We start from the raw sequence: 22,292 nt of genomic DNA on the forward strand, positions 1-22,292 counted from the left end.
CATTATGTATTTATGGCTGCCTAATCAATATCTTTGATCCTTTAAAGTGATATGCACTGTCATTTTCTGCTTGATAACGTCTTCAATGGACTTTAGCATGCTTCTTTTTATATATCACAAAGTGTCTAAAAGTTAAGTTCAATTGTCCTTTGTCCTTTGTTCCGTCTACTTGATGACAAAGACGTTGTACAATTGATTAAGGGAATTTGACATGACAAGAAAACAGTTTATAATTTTATTTTAACGTACTACAATGATTTCTATTGAAATTGCGTAATAGTAACCGCTATTCCATTCCCTCCCCTAAAAACTTTTTTTCCAACACAGTAACAAGCAATGAAAAATGTATTTCTGTATTATCAATTTAATAATTCACTGCATTATTGTCATGCGTGTAGGATTTTAGGGGACACATCGTTTAGCTTGGAGTGAAATATATGTTTTTCGAAATGGCGAAGAAGGTAGTTTGAGGGGTTTAAATTAATGTAAAATTTTACAGTCGTAAATGCGCTGCACTGAAATATTGGTGAATGGACATATGAGTATCCTAATACGTTAAAGTGTTATCAATGCATTTTATGTAAACATTGTGTACAAAGTCATGTACAAGTAACTGCAAATCCATTTCCAACATTTCTATTTTCCTACACAGCAATAGGCAAATAAAACCCCAAAAAGTTTTTTAATTCTTAATTATCAAGTTAAATATCCAGTGCATTATTATGATTATTGTGGCAGTTTCCTATGCCTGGTATAAGACATCCTATGACGTCGCATACGATGTCGGTGTTATTTTTGGTAACGTTAATTTGACGTTATTTTTATGCAAATGTATGCATAACGTCGTACTATACATTATATGCAGTTCAATCATACACCATAATTTATATAACCGATCTGCTTGATTTGCTATTTAAACGGTCGAACTAAAAAGGGCAGCACATATATAATAAAGTGCTGTCTATTCAAAACAGAGATGTAATATTTATTAATATGATATCACATAGGAACACAGATATTTTTTCTTTCTTTTGATTGAAACAGGATATTTGTTTAAAACCACGGTCTTTTCTTCTGCTTTCTTTTATCGTCTATAGTAGTTCATGAATAATTTCAAATTAAAAATTTACTACAACAAAAATTATCAGATTTGCAAACTGCATAACACAAGAAAATTTCACAACTACTAACACGTAAACGGATACAGTAATACGTTTTTATTAGATTTATTACTGACAAATATGTTGAGATATAAATGTATAAAAATGGATTATAAAAAAGTTATGGTTATGTATGAAATATTTGCAACGTTAGGAATTACATTTCAAGTAATACAGAACGTAAAGTCAAAACGTCAAGTCATAATATCACACACATCATGCTTTTTAACTTGTGTTGACGTTTATACTTTCGACATGCAGTCAACAATCTGTTCAAATAAATCTCTAAAATGTAATTGTTCATGTTATATAGTATATAGTATATTTAATGATATTACAAATTACCCCTCCAAAACTGTTTGATAAGCCTTATCATTCTTGTAACAAAAATGTAAACAACGGCGTAGCTAGACACACACAACATATCATGTTTATTTTCTCTTTTTATATTTTCACTGTAAACTTCGATATATGTTTTTTTTTCGTACACTTAAACATTATCTATTCACATTTAAATACTATTTCAGATCGTAGAAAAGACTGCAAATGCCTACTGTTTTTTTATAATTTCGCAATTACCCCGTTAATCACCCGAACATTTAAAACCATATCACGACTAAATAAACTCATCATAGAAACCATGCATATCGAATTATGTATTTACGCTAGACGCGCGTTTCGTCCACTAAAGACTCACCACTGACGCTCGAATTTAAAAAAAATGATAAAGGTTAAATAAAGTACGAAGTCGAAGAGCATTTCAAGGGATCATTATTTTTCTACCCTTTTTCGTTTTTTTGTATACAACCTGAATTGACAGTTGGTTGTATTATACATGTATTTGTATGCGTATCCATCTGATGTCTTAAGTTTTTCAGCTGATTTTTATAGTTCGTACTAATGTTGTGTTGTTACACCACTGTTCCATGATTGGAGAGAGTTGGAATTCTGCCGACATGTTTGGCCCCCGATAATCTGTGTTTTCCTGTCTCAGGTCAGGAGCATGTATTTCAGTTGCTGTCGATTGGTGCTGTGTTACATTTTTGTTTCTCGTTATTTTGTTGTATGTTAGTTAGGCCGTTAATTTTCTCGTTTGACTTGTTTTACATTTGTGATTGCTGGGCCTTTTCGATCTGACTGTACTGAATGGGCTTTGCTTGTTGTTGGAGGCCGTATAGTGATCTGTAGCTGTAAAGTTATGGATCAATTGATCTCTTGCTAAGAGTTGTTTCATTGGCAATCACCCGACTATTCTTTTTTATAACTGATTGCTTTAAATTACCATTATGTAAAACCAATACAATATAGTCAGTTAGTGGAGTCATCTGAATGTAAGAATGGTTACTGGTTTTTTTTTCTTTTCTTATGTCAGTAAAAAAAGAAGTTTTGATTGTTTTAGAAATTCACTTAATAAACTGAACATGCTTTTTCATTTCAATATTTGCTTTTTAGCTAAAGTGCTTGTCGACTATAATGGAACAATAACGACCTTGCAATTCGTAAGTTTGTTTTTTTTAAATTTTGTTTAGATCTTCAAAATAGGAAAAATAAAGCGTTTTCTGTAAATAAAACCATTTTGATTCCTGGAAGTAAAATATTAGAATAAAATGTCGGCAGATATTGTCTAGTCAAATTGAGACATTAAAATTAAAACAAAAATAATGAAATAAAAATGTCAATCTGTTAATTGTCATGAAAAGTAGATATTTTGAGTAGTGCTTGTGTAAGGGTTACACCTCTGCCAATACAGTTTTTGTGAATATGCACGAGCGTAACAGAAATTTGAAGTCGATAATTGTACAAAGATACCAGTTTTAATTCAATTCCATCTGTTTCCTTATTCAGAAAAAATGAGGGTAGACAATACGTAAGCATGTTACCGAAACGGGAGTTGGTCATGCGTAAAAATGTGGAGAAGTCACAAGTCATCAAAGTATCAAATAGGTATGCATTCCTTACGTTAACAAGGTGTCAAAAGGTCAATTAAATCATACGTAAGCTAGGGGGCAACACAGCATGGTGTTAAAGCGAATGTTAAGTTAAGAAATGGAAAAATCCGTCGAATGGTGTCGAAAAAGATTATTAAACTAAACTGGAGGTAATTATACAAAAATGTATTTGAAGCATGATATTTAAAAGAATTCAAATCGGTCGTCAGTTTTGAACGAATTCGATATGGGAAACATACTGGATAAAACACAAATAATAGTATAAAGCAGAAAAAAGTAGCAAAAATAGTAGCAAAAATAATTATTTACATGATATCTACATTGAAAACTAGTACAAATCAAATATCAAACGAATAAAATCAGTCTAAGTTATACCACTTAAAATACAGAATAGAAAAAATAAATATACCTAAAGTACTAACAACAAACAAATTTAAAAGTCCAAAGTCCACACAAAAAAAACTACCAACATTCCATTCATTTTGATTTGCAGACTGTATTTTAGTAGTAAAATGGTACCCAATAATACGTATTCAGTCAATACGTACATGAACTGTCTATTAAATGAAGATGTTTAATGTATTTTTTTATAATTAAAAGACTGTGTGTTTTGTATTAAATTGTATATTTTTGTATCAAAAAATATGATACACATATATACTTAGTTGATACAATTTCAGGAGATGTGTAATGATTCCCAATTAAACAATAATCACTAGCGTTTAAACTTTATCAACTCATCTTTTACATCATTTCAATGGCGATGAACTCATTTTCCAATCGAAACATGAATGTGAAACGTTGGAATTTCTAACACAGAAACACAACCAATAATAATTATATAATAATATAGTTGGACCACACATGGAGTTTATATTTAATGTCCGGTTTGCATCAGGTTGAAGTGCTTAAAACTATTGGGAAACATAAAAGTACCAAAATATAGAAAACTGTGAACACTCCTAAAAGGAAATAATCAAAGAATTCAGCTAACTCCTTGTTGGTGTAAGGTGTAAATGGCTTATTCCTCTCAAAGCAGACTTTTCCATCTTTTGGTTGGCCATTTTCGGAAACTTGACTGTGTTCAAGATGATCAAGATGATTAATTCTTTCGGATCTGCACTTTAATTTCAAGAACTTCCTCGCCAATGAATGCATCCATTTTGGAGCCTTGTCGTGTTCTGGTTGATGGTAGAGTCTAATGATAAATATCGTAAAGATAATCACAAGGGAAGCCATTCCTAGTGTAACTGTTAGAAAAACCACTGCAAATAGAAAAAGAAAAAACCGTGTTTATTTGGTAAAAAATATCACATCACAATTTAACTAATATATTGATACAATCGGAAACAACACCTTTAGAAAAACAAACCAACAGATTTAATTTTTACAAAATTTGACAATATGCACGCACTAGTTATTGAATAATGTCTTAATTTGTAATTTTTATCATATTATAAAAAGTCTACCGAATAAGTTAATCAAAATTTTAAGTCTCACGTCAATTTTTAAACTTATTCATCGATCGATGCCATTTCGTACTTGTCAGCTGATACTTAGCTTACAGTCAATTGATTACTGTTAAGAACCTTTCCAAACATCGGGGTATGATGTTGATTTTAACATGTAAACTATGTCTACTTAACTGTCTAAACATACTGAAAATCTTGAAATAAAATCAAATACATAGTTTAACCAACCTGCAAAGAATTGTAAATGCATATCTTTAAATAAAATGTAACTTTACCTAACACAGAAGTATGTTTGGACGTTGTAGGCATACTGTCTGAAAATAACGTCAATAAAACCGCCAATGCAAGTAACACTGTCAGTATGTATCCGATCTTGTCTCCAGATTCAAGCGGCAGAAAAAATGTAACGAATGTTAATACGGCAGTAAGAATGGTCGGGACTAAGACACTCATTAGGTAATGACCATAATATCTTTTGAACTCCATTTTAAAGAAAAGTTCCGAAAACTCCAGTTCGTCTTCAGTAATAACAGCTGTTTTCTGGGAGGTTGTCACAAGGTTCCATTCTCCATTCGGTCTGTAGTCCTCTAAATTTATTTCAGTTTTAAAGAATGTTAAAATGACGGCGTCTACAGGGAACCCCCAACTCGCTAATTCTATGTCGCAAAATTGACTGTCATATGGAAAGTACGTCACATCCATGTCACATGACGTAGACAAAACAGCTGGTGGTTCCCATCGTACTTCTCCGTCATACTGTATTCTTACTGTTTTATCTGCACCAAGATTTTTCCGTAATTCCAGAATTCTAAGAAAGATATAAAAAGTTACTTCTTAGATTAAAGTACAAAAAACAACGATACAATGACAACGTCTTTAAGTTAAAAATAACAATTTATAATTTCAACTTTACAATTATAAAGAAACATGTACATGCTATGACGTATGTGATTATATGCTGTTATATCACATTCAATATTTACAATATTAAATTTCTACATTGATATCTACGAAAAATTATGTGTATTTATAATACAATAAAAACAATAAAATTGAGAAAGGGAATGAGGAATGTGTCATAGAGACAACAACCCGATTAATAGAGAACACAACAGCCGAAGGCCACGTCTTCAATGCAGCGAGAAACCCCCGCACCCGGATCAGTCCTTCAGCTGATCCCTAAAGAAATATGTTATTAGTTCAGTAATATTGGACGTCATACTAAACTCTGAATTTTACACAATAAACTTAAATTAAAGATCACACTAGACTAACATAGACCAGAGGCTCCTGACTTGGGACAGGCGCAAAAATACGCGGGGTTAAACATGGTTTTTTTTAAGTCTCAACTCATCCTTTATTTCTATCAAATGTAGAAAAAAAAGCACAACAATGCGCATAGTAAAACTCAGTCTAAGAGAAGTCCGAGTCCAATGTCAGAACCGGTAATCAAATGCATTGTAAGAGGGCAGTATGAAGTAAAAAGGAAAATTTTGTCTTCCACTCTTTTAAATTTGAACTCATATGTCATAAATGTATTTTCAAGTACAAAACTGGAATGTGTACATGTTTTAGACACACAAAATCAACCATTCAACAATGTCAATAATCAGTGAATGTCACGGTCAGTTCAACATTCTGAAGGGTAAGAAAAACAACAATTTTTCTTAAATCAGACGTGTTTTGTTATTTCTATTTACTGTTAAAAAAGTGCTCAAAGTTATGTTATAATTAATAATTACTAACATTGGGCAATCTGTTTTTGTTGAACATGAATGATTCTTTTCGACGCTGAGTGTGTGAATTTTTAAATAACTTTTAAGAGGGTCTCAAAGATAGTTTAGTTTATTCTCATATGCCATGCGAAAGTGCAAATTTTTATTGATTTGTACGAGGGAGACTTTTTACTCTATCCTATGGCTCAGCGGGAGATTTCTGTTTTTTATGTCACCCTCTCGCATGAACTAATTAAAAGACAATGCATTGCATGCACACCAATGATACTTAAGACATAGCTAAAATTTATCGTTTTTCACCGATTGTCACTTTAAATTAAAAAAAAAAGTTAGTTGTGTACAGCTGTAACGTTGTGTTGTAAACGACTTCATGTATCATTACTTTTAATTTAAGTTCAACCATCAATAATGATAGGACATTCAGCATAATAAATTCAATAACACATAGCTGAGACGGTGATAGAGCAGATACCGCTCGAAAGAACATTGTCAAACGCGGTGCATGTTCTGGGGATAATAATCTATTCAATCATCCTCCCAATTGCAACTATGTAGTATTTATAAATTTTAAAATGAATGTTATTTTCTGTATTTTGAAAGCAAGAACAAAATTTAAAAGTAGGATAAATACAAAATTTTTTATGACTGTAGATATCAACTATACTCGTCTCGAAAGAGTAGTAATAGCGATTTGCTTAGCATCGTACAGATAATATATATATATATGACGACACACAATATTTTTTGTCCAAGTGGTCCATCCTGTGAATATTTATGACGTAAAATGTTTGAAATACGTACGAATTCTGCACAATCAACTCAGGGTGCCAAACTAAATCCTCGGGTACATACATAAACTCAATACCTCCATAGGATGACTTATGCCAGGCTAATCGGCTATCTTTCCATACCTAAAATTGTCAATGCCAGGATAATATGCTTTCAATTATCGAATATGTTTTCAATTGTATCACTAAGCAATACTAATTATATATAAAAAAAAACGTGAAGATTTGTACAACAGTATAAGACATACAAATATGCGTTTACATCTTTTTTTATTCACCGTTTCTTCTGAGACATCGTTGAAAAAGGTGCCCGAACTGTCAGTCGAGTAATGACTTTCCTCGTCGGTGGTACATGTTGTTACCAGTTTATGATGAAAAGCATGAATAATGTCACGGGTAGTCACAACACCAGGTTCAAAGCACCATTTTTTTAAAAATATCCTGTATCAAGCCGTGAAATGTCAATTGTTATATTATAGTTTGTTTCTCTGTGTGGTATATTTGAGTGTTGTGCTTTTGTTGTGTGGTAGTTCTCCTCTTATATTTGACGTGTTTTCCTCAGTTTTAGTTTGTAACCCGGATTTTTTTATTTTTTTTCTCAATCGATTTATGAATTTCGAACAGCGGTATACTACTGTTCGTGGTTAAGGATGATAATATGGAACAATGCAGTCACATCTGATTACAATATTATCATATTTATATGAGTCTGTACAAGTCTGTAATTTTACTCAACAGTTTTATAATTAGATTAATATGCTGACATATCCCCCCCCCCCTCAACAAGAATTTGAACTTGCAATTGAAAAACACTACATAACCTATTGCGCTAAGTCTCATATACAGCGCTCTAGATCACTCAAACACATCCGCTCATGAAAATGATAATCTCAATAGATTTATGTGTAACTTGTCACGTCAACCGACAGAGTAATTTATTGGATATACCTTGTTATATACATGTAAAAACATTATAGCTGAAACCATTTATTTTATACCAGATCGTATTAAAAGGAGTATCACAAAATAACTCGAATTATTCTAAAATGCTTGTTATCGGTCGTCCCACTGTCTATATCACCCTGTTCAGCTCTTAATATTATTCCGTATTATGTCTTTGTGACGTCAAATACGTTGACCCGGCCTTAATAACTTTGACCCGGACATATCAGCGACGTCATAATGTTTGAAACTTTGACCCGAACTTATCAAGTCATCTTCTGTGTGCTGCTCAAACAAAGAAAACAATTCTAAGACACGCAAAAATAGCCCAAAAAATCGATTATCCGATTATCTGCATATTGATATTGTAAAATATCAGCTGCTTGACATTACATGAAGGCTTTTTGATCTCGTTCGCTACGCTAACTCTACAAAAAGCTTCATATTATGTCTCACAGCTGATATTTTACGATATTCACATGAAGATAACCTGATAATCGGTACGTATATGTACCACAAAATTGATAAATGATTTGTAGAAAACTGTCGAGGAATGAGGTCTAACTAGGGCTAAAAGCAATAAGGGGAAACAGATCAAAGGGATAATAACAAGGGTAGTGACAAGATGGCAACTAAAAGGGATAAGCTTGTATAACTATTTTTTAGAATTTTAAAAGTAATGTTACACCGGAAAATTTCAGAGCTTATTTTAGAAGACGCGTCTGAGATAAAAACGAAATCAAGTAATATTTAGGTGGTTAGAATAAAACATTAATAAAAAAAATTAAAATAGTTAAAATTTATTGTTAATTGAATATCACAGGGACACTTTTCTATCAAGTGATAATTCTTAACTCGTTAAGGATTCAAAAGGGAACAGTAGTAAACTCTATTAAATAGGGTTATTACTCAAATAATTCTGCAAGTCAGTTGAAGAAACCAACCAAAATAAATGCAGGTACTACTAGCACAGTAGATTCTACAAACGGCAAGTAAAGACGACTCTTATCAACCTGTATAACTGATGAATATTAAAAAAAAAAACAGCGTTTAGTTGTGTAAAAAAAACAGCAGATCAATATAATGAAGATGTACAGGATCATATTTAAATTGTGTGCTTCATATAAACACATATATTAGTACAAACATAAAAATAACCTATACTTTGAATTGAAATAATATTGAATTACTGACCACGGTAAACCATCCTGATGTATCCAATGTTTGTTCCTTTATATCCTTAAAAATATATAATATAAAACGATTACAAATAAAAACAACTTGAGTAGTTTATTTCAACATCAACCATTTTATCAAAGGGTACTGCTAATTCTTAGACAGCTATATACTTATAAATGACCTGATTAAAATTTAGCAAATATACAAAAGTCATAATATTTCTGGAACAAAAAAACTACAATGTATATTTTTTTTGGTCCTCTCTATATTTTCTAAAAGGAGTTTTTTTTTCTAAAGAGTACAATGGAGTTAGAAAAATGTAATTGTTTTTCGGTGTATGTAAAATAAAAGTCACTTTAAATAACAAGCTCATTATATCAATATTTTAAAACCTGTTTTGTTTATACTGTTTTACGACGTTTTGTATCGCGTAAAAGAATTTATTGTTACTACGTACAGTTATTTATAAGCAAGAGTAACTGTATTTTCTCTTCATTCTTACAATACATGTACATTGTTTTTCTCTACAAAGAGGATAATAATGATACAATATTGCAAGCATTTTCCAACGCCAATTTCAATTTTGTTCTAGAAAAGGGAAATGTCACGCAAAAGCTTTACTATACAATTGTGACAGGAATAATGGTCATATTGATACGTATTTGTTTGAATTCATATCTTTATTTTTTATTACTTGCTTTGTATTTTAATGAAACTGTGAGCGGATTTCCGAAAAACACAAACTGAAAATAAACTTACCAAAGCATTGAGAGCCAGAAAGTTGTATTCCGCACTGACATTTACTGGGTAACTTGGTAGTACCAGTCTATTATAACCATCATCAGTTTCATTAAATAAGAACTTGTGAATTTTATTTGCGTCGTCCACACTGTAAGATGTCAAAAGATCTAATAAATCTAGAAACAAACAAAAATGTAATTACAGCAAACTGCAGTATATATTACGGAAGCCGATAAGGGCCATTCCAAAAAAATATTTTATGTCGTAATTACGGCATAGCATGTCGTAATTTTAACATAACATGTCGTTATTACGTCATCGCTATGTCGTTATTACGACATCGCCATGTCGTAACTTCGACAAAACATGTCGTTATTACGACATCGCCATGTCTTAATTTCGACTTAACATGTCGTAATAACGACATCGCTATTTATAAAAGAATATGCATTATGATTGGCAAGAGACTAAATGACACAGAAATTAACAACTATAGGTCATCATAATGCCCCCAAAAATTAGAAAAGCCCCCGCATAGTCAGCTATAAAAGAGGGAGGAAATATACCAGTGGGAGAGTACCCGAAATGATATGTGGCAGACAGTGTTATTATTTAATTATTAGCTCCCTTGGTAAAACCCCAAATTTCATATTTAATGTATTTTATTGTTAAATAATTTACATGACGCTTAATGAGTATGTGTTTGTTAATTGCATAGCTTTTGCTATTTGAATTCATTGGTTACATATTTCTATTTATATTGTAAAGTTTAATATTTGCATCGTCGCAAAATCTTTGGTAACCCTCTATGGATACCTTCAGTGAGAAACTTATATGTTTTAGAGATTCCATTTAAAGTTAACAAGAATAAAAGTAAAAGAATGTTTAGTCTAAAGACTGATCTATGGGATTGTCCTTTAAAGGGCTGTACAATTCTATCAGTTGGGAGATTAATCTGTGGATTGATATAAGGGATTGGATTTGCAAGTCAACTATCCCATCTCCCTGTAAATAAACGCAAACTAAGTGGCTTCTTGTAATATGGGTGAATTGAAGTATTGATTGCTCTATTTCTACTTTCAAACGTTGGGATCGATTTTCTACAACACGTTACACTTAAAAAGCGGTGTCGATTAAGTTATTTCAACTAAAAATTCAGTACTGTCACAAGTAATGAAGGAAGGAAAGATGGGACGGAAGTACATGTAAACGGTTTTCCATATTTTTTTTTATCATAGGATGTTTAACTTTCAAGTTGTATATCATCCACTGTGATATCATCTGTCATTGTAAACTTCCTATATCTTAATGCAACTCAAATAAAAATATATCTGACACTCTGCAAGTATATCGAACATTTTTACCATTGGTTAACTTTGAATAGAATTGTATTTTCCCTGGCACATATGTTGTCGAAATACACCCTTCAATTACTTGAACCTTAGCTTTAGAATTATTTCCAAAGTCATCTTCAAATATCTACATTTAAAAATATGGTAATCTACTCCTGGATCGTCCATGAAAAACGGCAAATATAATCTCGGGTTTTTATTAATTCGATGAAACGGAGTTCGTCGCTGTTTGGGATTAGTCTTTCAATTACATCTATTTCATGCATAAGTTTATATTGGCGAAAAGTTCCGTCTTCGCTATCACAGGAATTACTTTCATCACGACAATTATAAAATGAATAGCAGGACAAATTGCAAAGTAAACATTCCGTGAACTGGTATTTTAAGTTACTGAAGTGACGACTTTAAATGATCTATTTCGGAGTACTTCCGTAACATAAATTTCAATTCGCATTTTAAATCTTTTAAATAACTCGTTAAAAGCTATATACGATTAATAAAAATTGCAAAACTTAACCTGTGTCGAACCTATGTTCCCGGGCAGAGTCTAAAGCAATATGCACTATTTAAGAAATAATTGATGCCAGCTATACTTTATTGTAGTTTTAACATGGGTAGGCATTATATTCGTGATTTTTCCCCAGAGCGATAGCTTTTTATTTACAAAGCTAAAGAAGCACGTCATATTAGAATCTTTAATTATCATGAATATTTAATTGAAACTTTAGCACATGTAACGTCGGAAATTAGCGTCTTTAGGATTTTAGACGTTTGGACAAATTGGCTACCGTTTTGTAATGTATGTAAGCATTTTATTCCTTTAAGACCCGAATATGTAGTTAATGAGAAAAGAATCTTGGCATATTTTACTCTTGGTGTATTAACTTTTGTGTTGATCAATTATGAAAAATACACGTTAACTGCTTTGAAAAATGAAATATCAACTTGGACAAAATGACTACCGTTTAAAAACCACTGTGTAGAGACGATTTTATTGAATCAGCAATTTTTTAACTCACATGAGGCAAATATTTGTACTTTTGTTAGTTATTATAATTGTCTGACTTTTTTTATTCATTTTCTGCTATATCTACTTATAGAATTCACTTTCAGTCGTTGAATTAACGAAAAACGTCGGACAGTTTTCTTATTCCAGTTTAATATGCAGCCACCGAGTCAAATATAATTTGGTAAAGTAACGGCGTTAACGCCACAAAGAGTCGACACATGTCGTGTTCCTGTCAATAATTAAGAAGATCACAGAATAAGAAATAGGATCACTATACATAAGAGTTAAAACAGTCTTTCTTTTATCCTTTTTTTCACATAGCTTTCTTATTTTAATCCTCAAATATACTAGATATTACTTAGGATATGATCATGAGCTGTAAAAACATAATTCAAAACATATATTGAATTTGTTTTAATATTGGTTGGTGTTTTCTAACATTTTTATTTTTGTTTTGCGGACGAAATTGTGAAGATTCTGTTTAAAGTCCTAGGGGTTATAAGAATAGAGAAATAGAGCAATCAGTACTTCAATTTACCCTTTTTACAAAGCGCCATATAGTTTGCGCTTCTGTATAGGGAGATAGAAAGAATGCCTTGCCTTGGTAAGACAAGTTCAGTTCTCTTATATTTTCACATATCAAGTTTATATCCGTCATGTCATGCTTTTTTTTAATCTTTACATATCCATGATATCTTGCTGCGCAGCTCGTATCGGTTTCTTCCAATCATGCAGGGTTCTATAAAATACACTGAAGGTATCCAAAGAAGGTAACCAAAGTTTTTGCGACGATGCAAATATCAAACTTTACAATATAAATAGAAATCTTTAACCAATGAGTTCAAATTGCAAAATCTATGCAATTAACAAATATATACTTATGAAGCGTCATGTAAATTATTTAACAATAAAATACATTAAATATAAAACTTGGAGTTTTACCAAGGAAGCTAATAATAAAATAATAACACTGTCTGCCACACAGCATTTCGGGGACTTTCCCTCTGGTATCTTTCCTTCCTATTTAATAGCTGCTTACATTTGTATGCGGGGCTTTTCTAATTATTGGGGGCATTATGATGACCTTTAGTTGTTAGTTTCTGTGTCATTTAGTCTCTTGCCAATCATTATTATTCTGTTATATATAGCGATGTCGTTTTTACGACATATTTTTTTTAATGGCCCTTATCGGCTTCCGTTATATATGAACACACATAAACATGCATGAATACAAATGACTTGTATATTGTATATGATGCAATTGTTTGTATGTAATTTTTATGCTTACATATATGAAAATTAAAAAAAAATGGCATGTATCTTTGAATACGTCCGGTACTTGCTAGATGTTAAAATTCAATTTGGGGTTATATTTTACAACAAAACATCATGCTTTTTTTATACAATAACAAAAAACGAACAAGCCCCCACCCCTTCCTCCCCCGACTTTAAACATGTACTGTGCGACGAGGGTAAATCTATATATTTTGTTTTCATATCAACCATTATTCGTGGAAAATAGTAATAGCAAAATATGCTTAAAGAAAATCTGGATGTTGCTTGTTTTACTCTAGTGGTTATCGTCTTGGTTATATTTCTACTCCCATAGATACATTGCTGTAGCACAATTTTTAGAAATATTTGGTTTCCATGTTATTGGAATTTTTATCTGAATTTTTATTTACAACTGTTGTGATTGGAACACCTTACATGAGCTTGCATGCATATAGACAAACAGACCAGTTAAAATCAAACATTTGTTTTTCCATTACAAATTTCATTTACTACACTATTAATTGTAACTTTATGATATGCACAAAAATCACCCAGACAAATCAATTTGCTTTGGCCACAGATGACTTTAAAAATGTTTTTATCATTGAAAAAGCTCCAAACTATCTCCCTACGATGCAAAAATGTCATTTTTTGACGTTTAAATTGAAGCTGAACATCACTAAATAATTGTAAAATTTAAGCAATTTCTGTAATTAAGTTCTTTTTTTATTTCGATATTACCAATATTTCTCCTATTAGTTCAGCAGAAAAAAGGACATTGAGCTTAAATGAACGGTGACCCCATATTTTTATTTTATATTATTTCTTTTAGGTATTAGATGAAGTTTAATCATAGAAAACAATAGCAAAATCCTATATTAGAAAAAAATAGTCGATTGAGACCCGCGAGCCCCCTTAACTTTAATGCTCGCTTTGTGTTTGTTTTTTTTATTATTATTATTTGAACATATATAATGAAAATATGGAATTTGTCAAAGAGACAACAAAGAGATCAGTAAAACGTACTTGCTGCCAAAAAAAAACAGTTTTGACTTTTTTTTTTTTTTACGTTTTATATTGCTGAATTTACCACCGAAATCAATATTGCTAAATGATACTCCGAAAAAATATTTTGTGAATTATCCGATTATCATGATTATGGTGTCCCGAGTATAAGAGTTATAATGGCTTACTACGTTGCTTTTACGTTAGTTAATTGTAAATATTGTACATGTTGTAATCTTTGTGTGTATTTTTTTGTATACCAAAGAATAAATATAATTATTAGTGTGAGTATTATCAAATCATAAACAATCGAGAACTACTACAATATACAAGTCACCTGGTTTAAGGTAATCTCATGTCATTATGGGTAATGGATCTTTAATTGTTTATGATTGTCAGCTGTTGATATCAATCTTATTAGTTCATATAACTGATAAGTAGGATTTTAAATATTTCATGTCATTGATGTTAGGTCAAGTTTACAAACGTGGATGAACAGTAAGTTTAAGGTCACAGGTCAGATTGGTATTAATTTTCGAGAAAATAAAACAACTTCGGAATTGGTGAAAATAATTACACCGCGCGAAAATACGTACAATTTCAGTATTGTATTCACGAAGGTGTCTGTCTCCGGCTACTCAACTTTGATTATCATCACGACATTTTGTTTTCAGTTACGACAAATGGTTAGTATGGATGCTCTTTTAAACGTATATATTGACTATATTATCTTCGGGATGGATTACAAAACAGTTGCAAACATTACGTGTACACTAATCTAGGTTATCTAACCACCAATATTTGAATTATTTGAATTTTTAATTTTAATATCGCACCGACAAATATTATTTCATTTCAATATAATGTTTAGTTAAATTAAAAAAAAAAGTATTTTCACTTTTTTGTCAACTAACTACAGTATATACAAATATTTTAACATAGAAGTGAAATGAATTTGATCAAAACCAAATTAAAAGATTAGACATTACTCATTTCATTACTTATACTTGTTTCAATTTGTAGTTATAGGTAATCATGAAATCAACTAGATTTATAAATAAAAAGATCTGACTGGTATGATTGCCAATGACACAACTCTCTACAAGATACCAAATGACACCTAAATTGGCATTACTGGTCACCGTTCAGACTTTAACAACGAGTAAAGCATGTTTCGCATCATCAGCTTTAACTTATTGTATCGATGTCTTGCTGAAACCCATCACCAAAGAGATTAAGCATGCTTTCAGCACAATCGGATTTTCTTTTAATTTCGTTCTTGTATTGTTCATAATTATCGACAACAAAGACATTTTTATCTGATAAAAATGAAGGATTATAAATATAATTTAACGTCTTACAATTTATTATTTTGAAAGCATATTGAAGTAACCAATTGGACGTCCCGAAGTCGCATAAACAAAATCATTCTAAAAAAATAGTTATATTATCTAAATAAACTCATCATAGATACCAGGATAAAATATTGTATTTACGCCCGACGCGCATTTGGTCTACACAAGAATCATCAGTGACGCTCGAATCAAACAAAATTGAAAAGGCCAAACATTCCAAGCAAAGCAAAGATACATTCCATACTTGTAATTGTGAAATCGTTTGATGATTTGCATGCATATTATACAGTCAAATGAATATTCTCTTTGGATTATTACCCTCCAACTTACCTAAACCAATGAGTATAAACAAAACTCCTCTTCGTGCGCAGAATCCTTTAGACTTCATTTTCTTCTTAAAATGATAGGCCGCGACGAATACAGGTATTTGTTTTCCAATCTGTCATATCTTTCGATAGAATACTTTTTGAATGATTTACTTTACTTTATCAAATGCAACTGATTTGTTATATTGTATTGATCGATGTTTTATGTCTTTGGCATTACACCAATCATCTATATACTAACATCGGAACCGATGTTATATAAGTCGATGAATAAAGTTATAATAATAAATTCGGAATGTGTTTCGTTTATATAGGTTATTGACTGTGTAACCGCATTGACTGATTCACAAAATCGGCCAAACAAAATAAAAAAAACACCCAACGCGAAGTCAGATCTTAAAATTAATTTAATTGGAAATTATATGGTATTATGCATTTGATTTGAAATGTCTTTGTTTAATGAAGATTTATCTTCAGTGAGAAATAAATTGTAATGACATTTTTTTGGATAATATATTTAAAACAATAAAGATTGCCCCTATTATATTATCAAGAAGAGATCAATCAAATCAAATTATGTTTGTAAAATGTGTTCGACTTTACCAAGTTTGTATTAATCCCAAAATTTAATACATAAATTAGAAACGCAACGTTTTTCTATGGCATGTCGGTACCTCGTCTTAAAAACAAAATAGAAACAGAAAATATAATGCAACTACAAAACTTAAAAAAGCAAAGTTAGTTCTTACTATGTTTTTTATTGCTAATTATATAGCCATTACACATCACATTAAATCTGGTTTCATCTTTTTAAGAAATGTTTTTCTAGGAGGAAATAATATCTAACTGCAGTTCCGGCTTTGTACCACTTAAAAACAAATTAAAAGTGTAGTATAATCTTTTCAAGTTAAATCTCCTGAATATTTTAGTCCTTTTTTCATAGAAATAAAAGCTTCAATTAGGTTTACTGCGTGTCTTATCAAACTTAATTTGAAACACTGATTGTTTTCAATATTTTAATCGCTGTACTTCAGATAGCTTACTTCTTCAGAAAAGATGAAGTCATATTTACTATTGAATGGTTTTGTGTTATGCTTTTTGAGGTATACACATTTTTATAGTTTTCTCTTTTGAGCTTTTAATGGACTTTAATCATCTGCCATTAATCGAAAGTAAGCTTTTAACCTGTTTAAAGACATGATATTTTGAATGTGTTTCTGTAATTTTTATCAACCACAGCTCGATTTTTTTTATGGCATCATCATGTCTACATGAATCAAGAAACATCTCGTGCTGGACTTTTTTTATTAGTTTACTGGGTTAGATACATTTGTCAATAATTTAAAATACATCACACTTCCCACTTTTATTTACTGTCATTTTCTTGATTTAAATATTTCCAGAATGTTCGTTATGTGTTATTTTGCTAAAAAAAAAATTGCGGTTCTGTTATCGACCTGTTGACTTAATTCTCGTCTACAGGTTATTACCAATGTTATTTCAACTGATCGGGCGGAGCTTACGTTTCAATTTGCATAAGGACAGTCTATTTGAAGATGTGTGTGATAAGGATGATTGCCGTTATAATTATTATTGATTTCTAATCACCTATCAGTGTCGCTAAACTCATTTACAAAAGAACTGAGTGTATGATTTGGACGAATAACTGGACTCTTCATTGATGAGTTTATCCCAAAACTCCTGTCTATAGATGGACTGGTCTTTAATGAGCGAACTTCTTAAACTCCGCCCAGTCAAGTGCAATAAATCTAGTAATACAATCGATACATTTTAATATAAGTCCAACCACACTTCTCAGTATAGCATTGATATCGCTGACGGTCAATCTCTAATCATATTATAATTTCTTTATTATTCGTAATAAGTTTTTACGCAACTTTGAATATTCGGAACTAAATTTTGAAGAAAAAAATAATGCAATTTCAATCAACACTTGTAGGCAGAATTATTTTTTTATACAGTTTTTATCAGTTTCTCTCTCAACTACCCTTAGCTTTTTATGATATACTGTGGATTCATTTATTTTCGTGGGTATCAATTTTCGTGGAATGCTGAAAACTTGCATACTCGTGGATATTTGATTTCGTGGTTTTGCCAATCTCTGTATATAAGGCCTATTGAAAATATGTTATTCGTTGAACATTATAATTTGTGGTTCACCTTTTCCCACGAAAACCACGAAAATTGGTATCCAACGAATATTAAAGAATCCACAGTAGTGTCGGCCGTTTATTTCTGACAATTTCAATACCAATTTGAATCAAGGCTCTATACTTATTGCAATCATTATTTTTCTCCACAGTCATTATTTTTATAAATAACTAAGGTTTTGTTTTGAATTGAATGAACACTTTCCCATTTTGAAAAAAAGCACTGACTGATTCGAACAAGAAAACCCGAAATCGGTAGAAAAATCTTGTAATTGTGAATTTCTCTAGAGGACATAACCCGTTGGCTACTATAAGCGCTTTCGATGTTTGATTTCTTTATTTTATTATCAAACAATTACTGTTAATAAAAGTGATTATTTTTTTTTAAAAATGTTCCCGAGAATTTTGCAAACAATGTGCGATGGTTATGCTCTGTTGGGGAAAAATACTTAATTACTACCTAAGTAATCAATCTAGTTGTCTTATTTCTTCTTTTTCAAATTAGCGACAATTCTAGCTGTATTAGCAGAACCACTTAATTAGTGGTAATTATTGCAACACCCGTTTACTCTTCAACAGAAATTTTATAACTTATAATACGGTATAGATTTTGCTTATGGATAAACATAATTCTATTCATTTAGACACTTAATTCTTCCTTTCGTCTGCAGCAGTTGGTCGAAGTCATGACAACAATACTATATATTGTAAAGTAACCCATGTTGTTTAGGTGATCAGGTATATTTCAGTTCATTACATTTTTATTCCAAAATTAATTAAGACTAACTACTAGTATAATGTCACACTATTATATGTCAATAGGAATTTAGGTGCCTATCTTGAATTGGTTTTTCTCCTTGAAGGCTGTGCAGTTGTCTATAATTTATTACATTCACTTCAATTGAACCTTATTTATATTTCAATGTAGTTATACCAACGCAATAGTCAATGGAGCAAAACAAAATAGCAACTATCGAATATCCTGGTGACGACGGAAACACAACTTATAAATGTTAGATCACATATCTAAAATACCTAATTGAATTCAAGATTTACCAAAACATAGGTCCGGTGTTTCTCAATGTTCAACATTTAAATATAGCACACAAGAAAGGAAACCATTGAAGGTTAAACTATTGTTGAAGTGTTATACATATCATGCATATGTATGCGTTTATATCAGTTGCTCTTATTTCGTTTGACATATCTCTTATCGACCTAAGATCAAATAGATTTAACAAAGCTACAGTTAATTAAATAAAATAGAGCAAAGGTATTTATAAACTTATGTAGATCCTAGTTACGAGGTTAATATCAAAGATTTATCTGATATATCTAATTGCATGTCCTATAAACAAACAAAGAACAGATCCGGTATTAAACACAAAGACCGGTGAATAAAAAACTATTGGTGCAGTGTATTACATGATCGTATATTCTCTTATTTTATAAGTCATATCCTTGTTCAACCTAATTAAATATTATGGCAGTTTTTCAAATCAAAAATTATTTCCAAATAATGGACCAATAATAGCAACTACCGAATATCCTTGTGAGGAAATAAACATTAAATATATATAAATGATCAGATTACTGATAACCTATTTAGTTGCATGTCAGATTTGACACGAATTAGATCCGGTGTTTAAGAAAATTTAAATATAGTTCACAATACAAAACGTCCTTGAAATTATTACAGTGTATTATATTCTCTCATATCGTAGTCATATTTCTTAACAACCAACGGTTCATAATGTAGATTTCACAATGTTTACCGAAATAAATTGAGTAATAAAAACAGCTACATACACTCTGGTGACAATGCCAACTATACATAAATCTATATATGTAAGATCAGATATGAAATGTACTGCCTTGCAGTTTTTGCTATAACCATCCGTTGTTAGCGTATGTTGGAATTTAATAGCTGCATAACCCACACATATTTGCGATTTGTAAGTCTTCCTTTTGCAATAATATGTATACGGTGTTCACATGTATAGTAGCTGCTGTCGGGTAACATTTTTTGTTAAAGGATTAGGAAACAAGTGGCTGAAAAGAGGGACGAAAGGTATCTAAGGGACAGTCAAACTCATAAATCGAAAATAAACTGACAATGCCATGTCTAAAAATGAAAAAGACAAACAAACAAACAATAGTACACATCACAAAACATAGAAAACTAAAAAATAAACAACAAGAACCCAAGCAAAACTAGGGGTGATATCAGGTGCTCCGGAAGGGTAGGCAGATCAGGCTCCACATGTGGCACCCGTCGTGTTAGTTATGGGATAAGAAATTCAGTGAATAGTCTAATTCGGTAGGTCACATTTATGAAAGGGAAGGGAATGGTGGTGACGAAGTAAGGAACATATCCGATATTATTTGTGAAAAGTTTATTCCATATAGTTCAAACAACTCGTGATGGCGTCCGTAAAATTTACAAAGGGTTGATTTTAACTTCACAATTTGAAACTCTTTGTTTAAAAGCTTCCTTGTGAGCAGCAACCATCTATCAAGAAAATCATTATAGGAAATGCAACCACGGGAATATCGTATCAATTGGGAGATATATACCCAGTATCAAGGTGCAGCTTGAATGTTGCCACTTAGAAATGGAAAGTTCACAATTTGAAAGCTGAAATCATCTCTTTTGTCTTAAATTCCCTCATTGTAAATTTATGAGGCCGAATTAACTGTATCTGTAGTATCCTTTATCTCTAGTTCGATAGAATAGATGCGTTCCAATTTTTTTTTAATTTTTAGTGAAAGAACATCATCTATAAAGCGGAAAGTAGAGTTAAAGGATATCGCGAACCTTATCTTTCTTCCTACGAAGTTTCTGCATGAAGTCAGCCTCATAATAATATAGAAATTAGTCGGCAAGTAGTGGGGCACAGTTTGTTCCAATTGGAATGCCGACATTCTGTTGAAAAACACGCCCTCCAAACTTGTCAGGAACCTGTTGTTCAATTGTTGTCGTTTGTTAGTGTGTTTCCAGTTGTATTTATTTTACACTAGTCATTTTGGAGGCTCTTAATAGCTTGCAGTTCTTCATCATTGTAAGACTTTAACAATCTTAAATTGATACAGAAACTGTAAATGATAGAATTTATTCATAGTGCCAAAGTCAACACAGTTTCAAACCAGGGGGCGTGTAATTTTTCGAACATTGGTCCGTCGACTTTAGAGAGGCATTTTAAAGCATGTCGTGATGTCAAGTGACAAGCCAGGCACCATTTAATCAGGTTTAATGGACTAATGAACATCGACGCTAAAACATTAGAAGCTGGTAAAATAATTGTTGGTAAGATGAGTGTCGGTTTTTGTTACGACCAGTAAACGGCAGAATACAAGTTCGGAAATAAAACTGCATTTGAACAACATTTGCTCAACGACTGCATTCGGTGCGGAAGATATTACAGTACAGTGTTGCTTCTCATTCCGTTGTCAGCTGTGTGAGCATATTCTGCAGGGTACCATGAACAGACAGACAAACAAGGATTTGGAAAACATCTAGAAACATTGTAGTCCCTTTTTTTGATAATCACCCACTTGCTTCAATACCACTGTACTTGATCGACAACGCTTGAACACAAATGTCAAGGATTTAATCAGGTACCGATAACAGGACGCCATTGACACTATATTTTGGCCTTCCATGTCCTCAGACATCAGTGGCGGATCCAGGAATTTTCATAAGTGGGGGCCCACTGACTGACCTAAGAGGGGGCCCGCTCCAGTAACGCTTCAGTGATTCCCTATATAAGCAACCAAACGGCCCCCTGCCCCCTTCCTAAATCCGCCTCTGGACATGAACCCTATCGAACAT

At 31.7% G+C, this 22,292-nt stretch overlaps 1 protein-coding gene across 1 annotated transcript; it reads right to left on the reverse strand.

Annotated features, from left to right (window-relative positions):
• Nucleotides 1-3,468: 3,468 nt before the first annotated feature.
• On the reverse strand, nucleotides 3,469-16,351 carry LOC134692353 (neuronal acetylcholine receptor subunit alpha-3-like). The gene is made up of 6 exons (XM_063552807.1): nucleotides 16,294-16,351; nucleotides 9,986-10,143; nucleotides 7,170-7,228; nucleotides 4,857-5,389; nucleotides 4,046-4,374; nucleotides 3,469-3,486 (listed from the first exon to the last, which is right to left on the reverse strand). Exons 1-6 carry the CDS (start codon nucleotides 16,349-16,351, stop codon nucleotides 3,469-3,471), a joined length of 1,155 nt encoding a protein of 384 aa, XP_063408877.1.
• Between the last annotated feature and the right edge of the window lie 5,941 nt (nucleotides 16,352-22,292).

The sequence above is a fragment of the Mytilus trossulus genome, chromosome 12 (assembly GCF_036588685.1).
Source record: "Mytilus trossulus isolate FHL-02 chromosome 12, PNRI_Mtr1.1.1.hap1, whole genome shotgun sequence".
In the NCBI taxonomy this organism is placed as follows: domain Eukaryota; kingdom Metazoa; phylum Mollusca; class Bivalvia; order Mytilida; family Mytilidae; genus Mytilus; species Mytilus trossulus.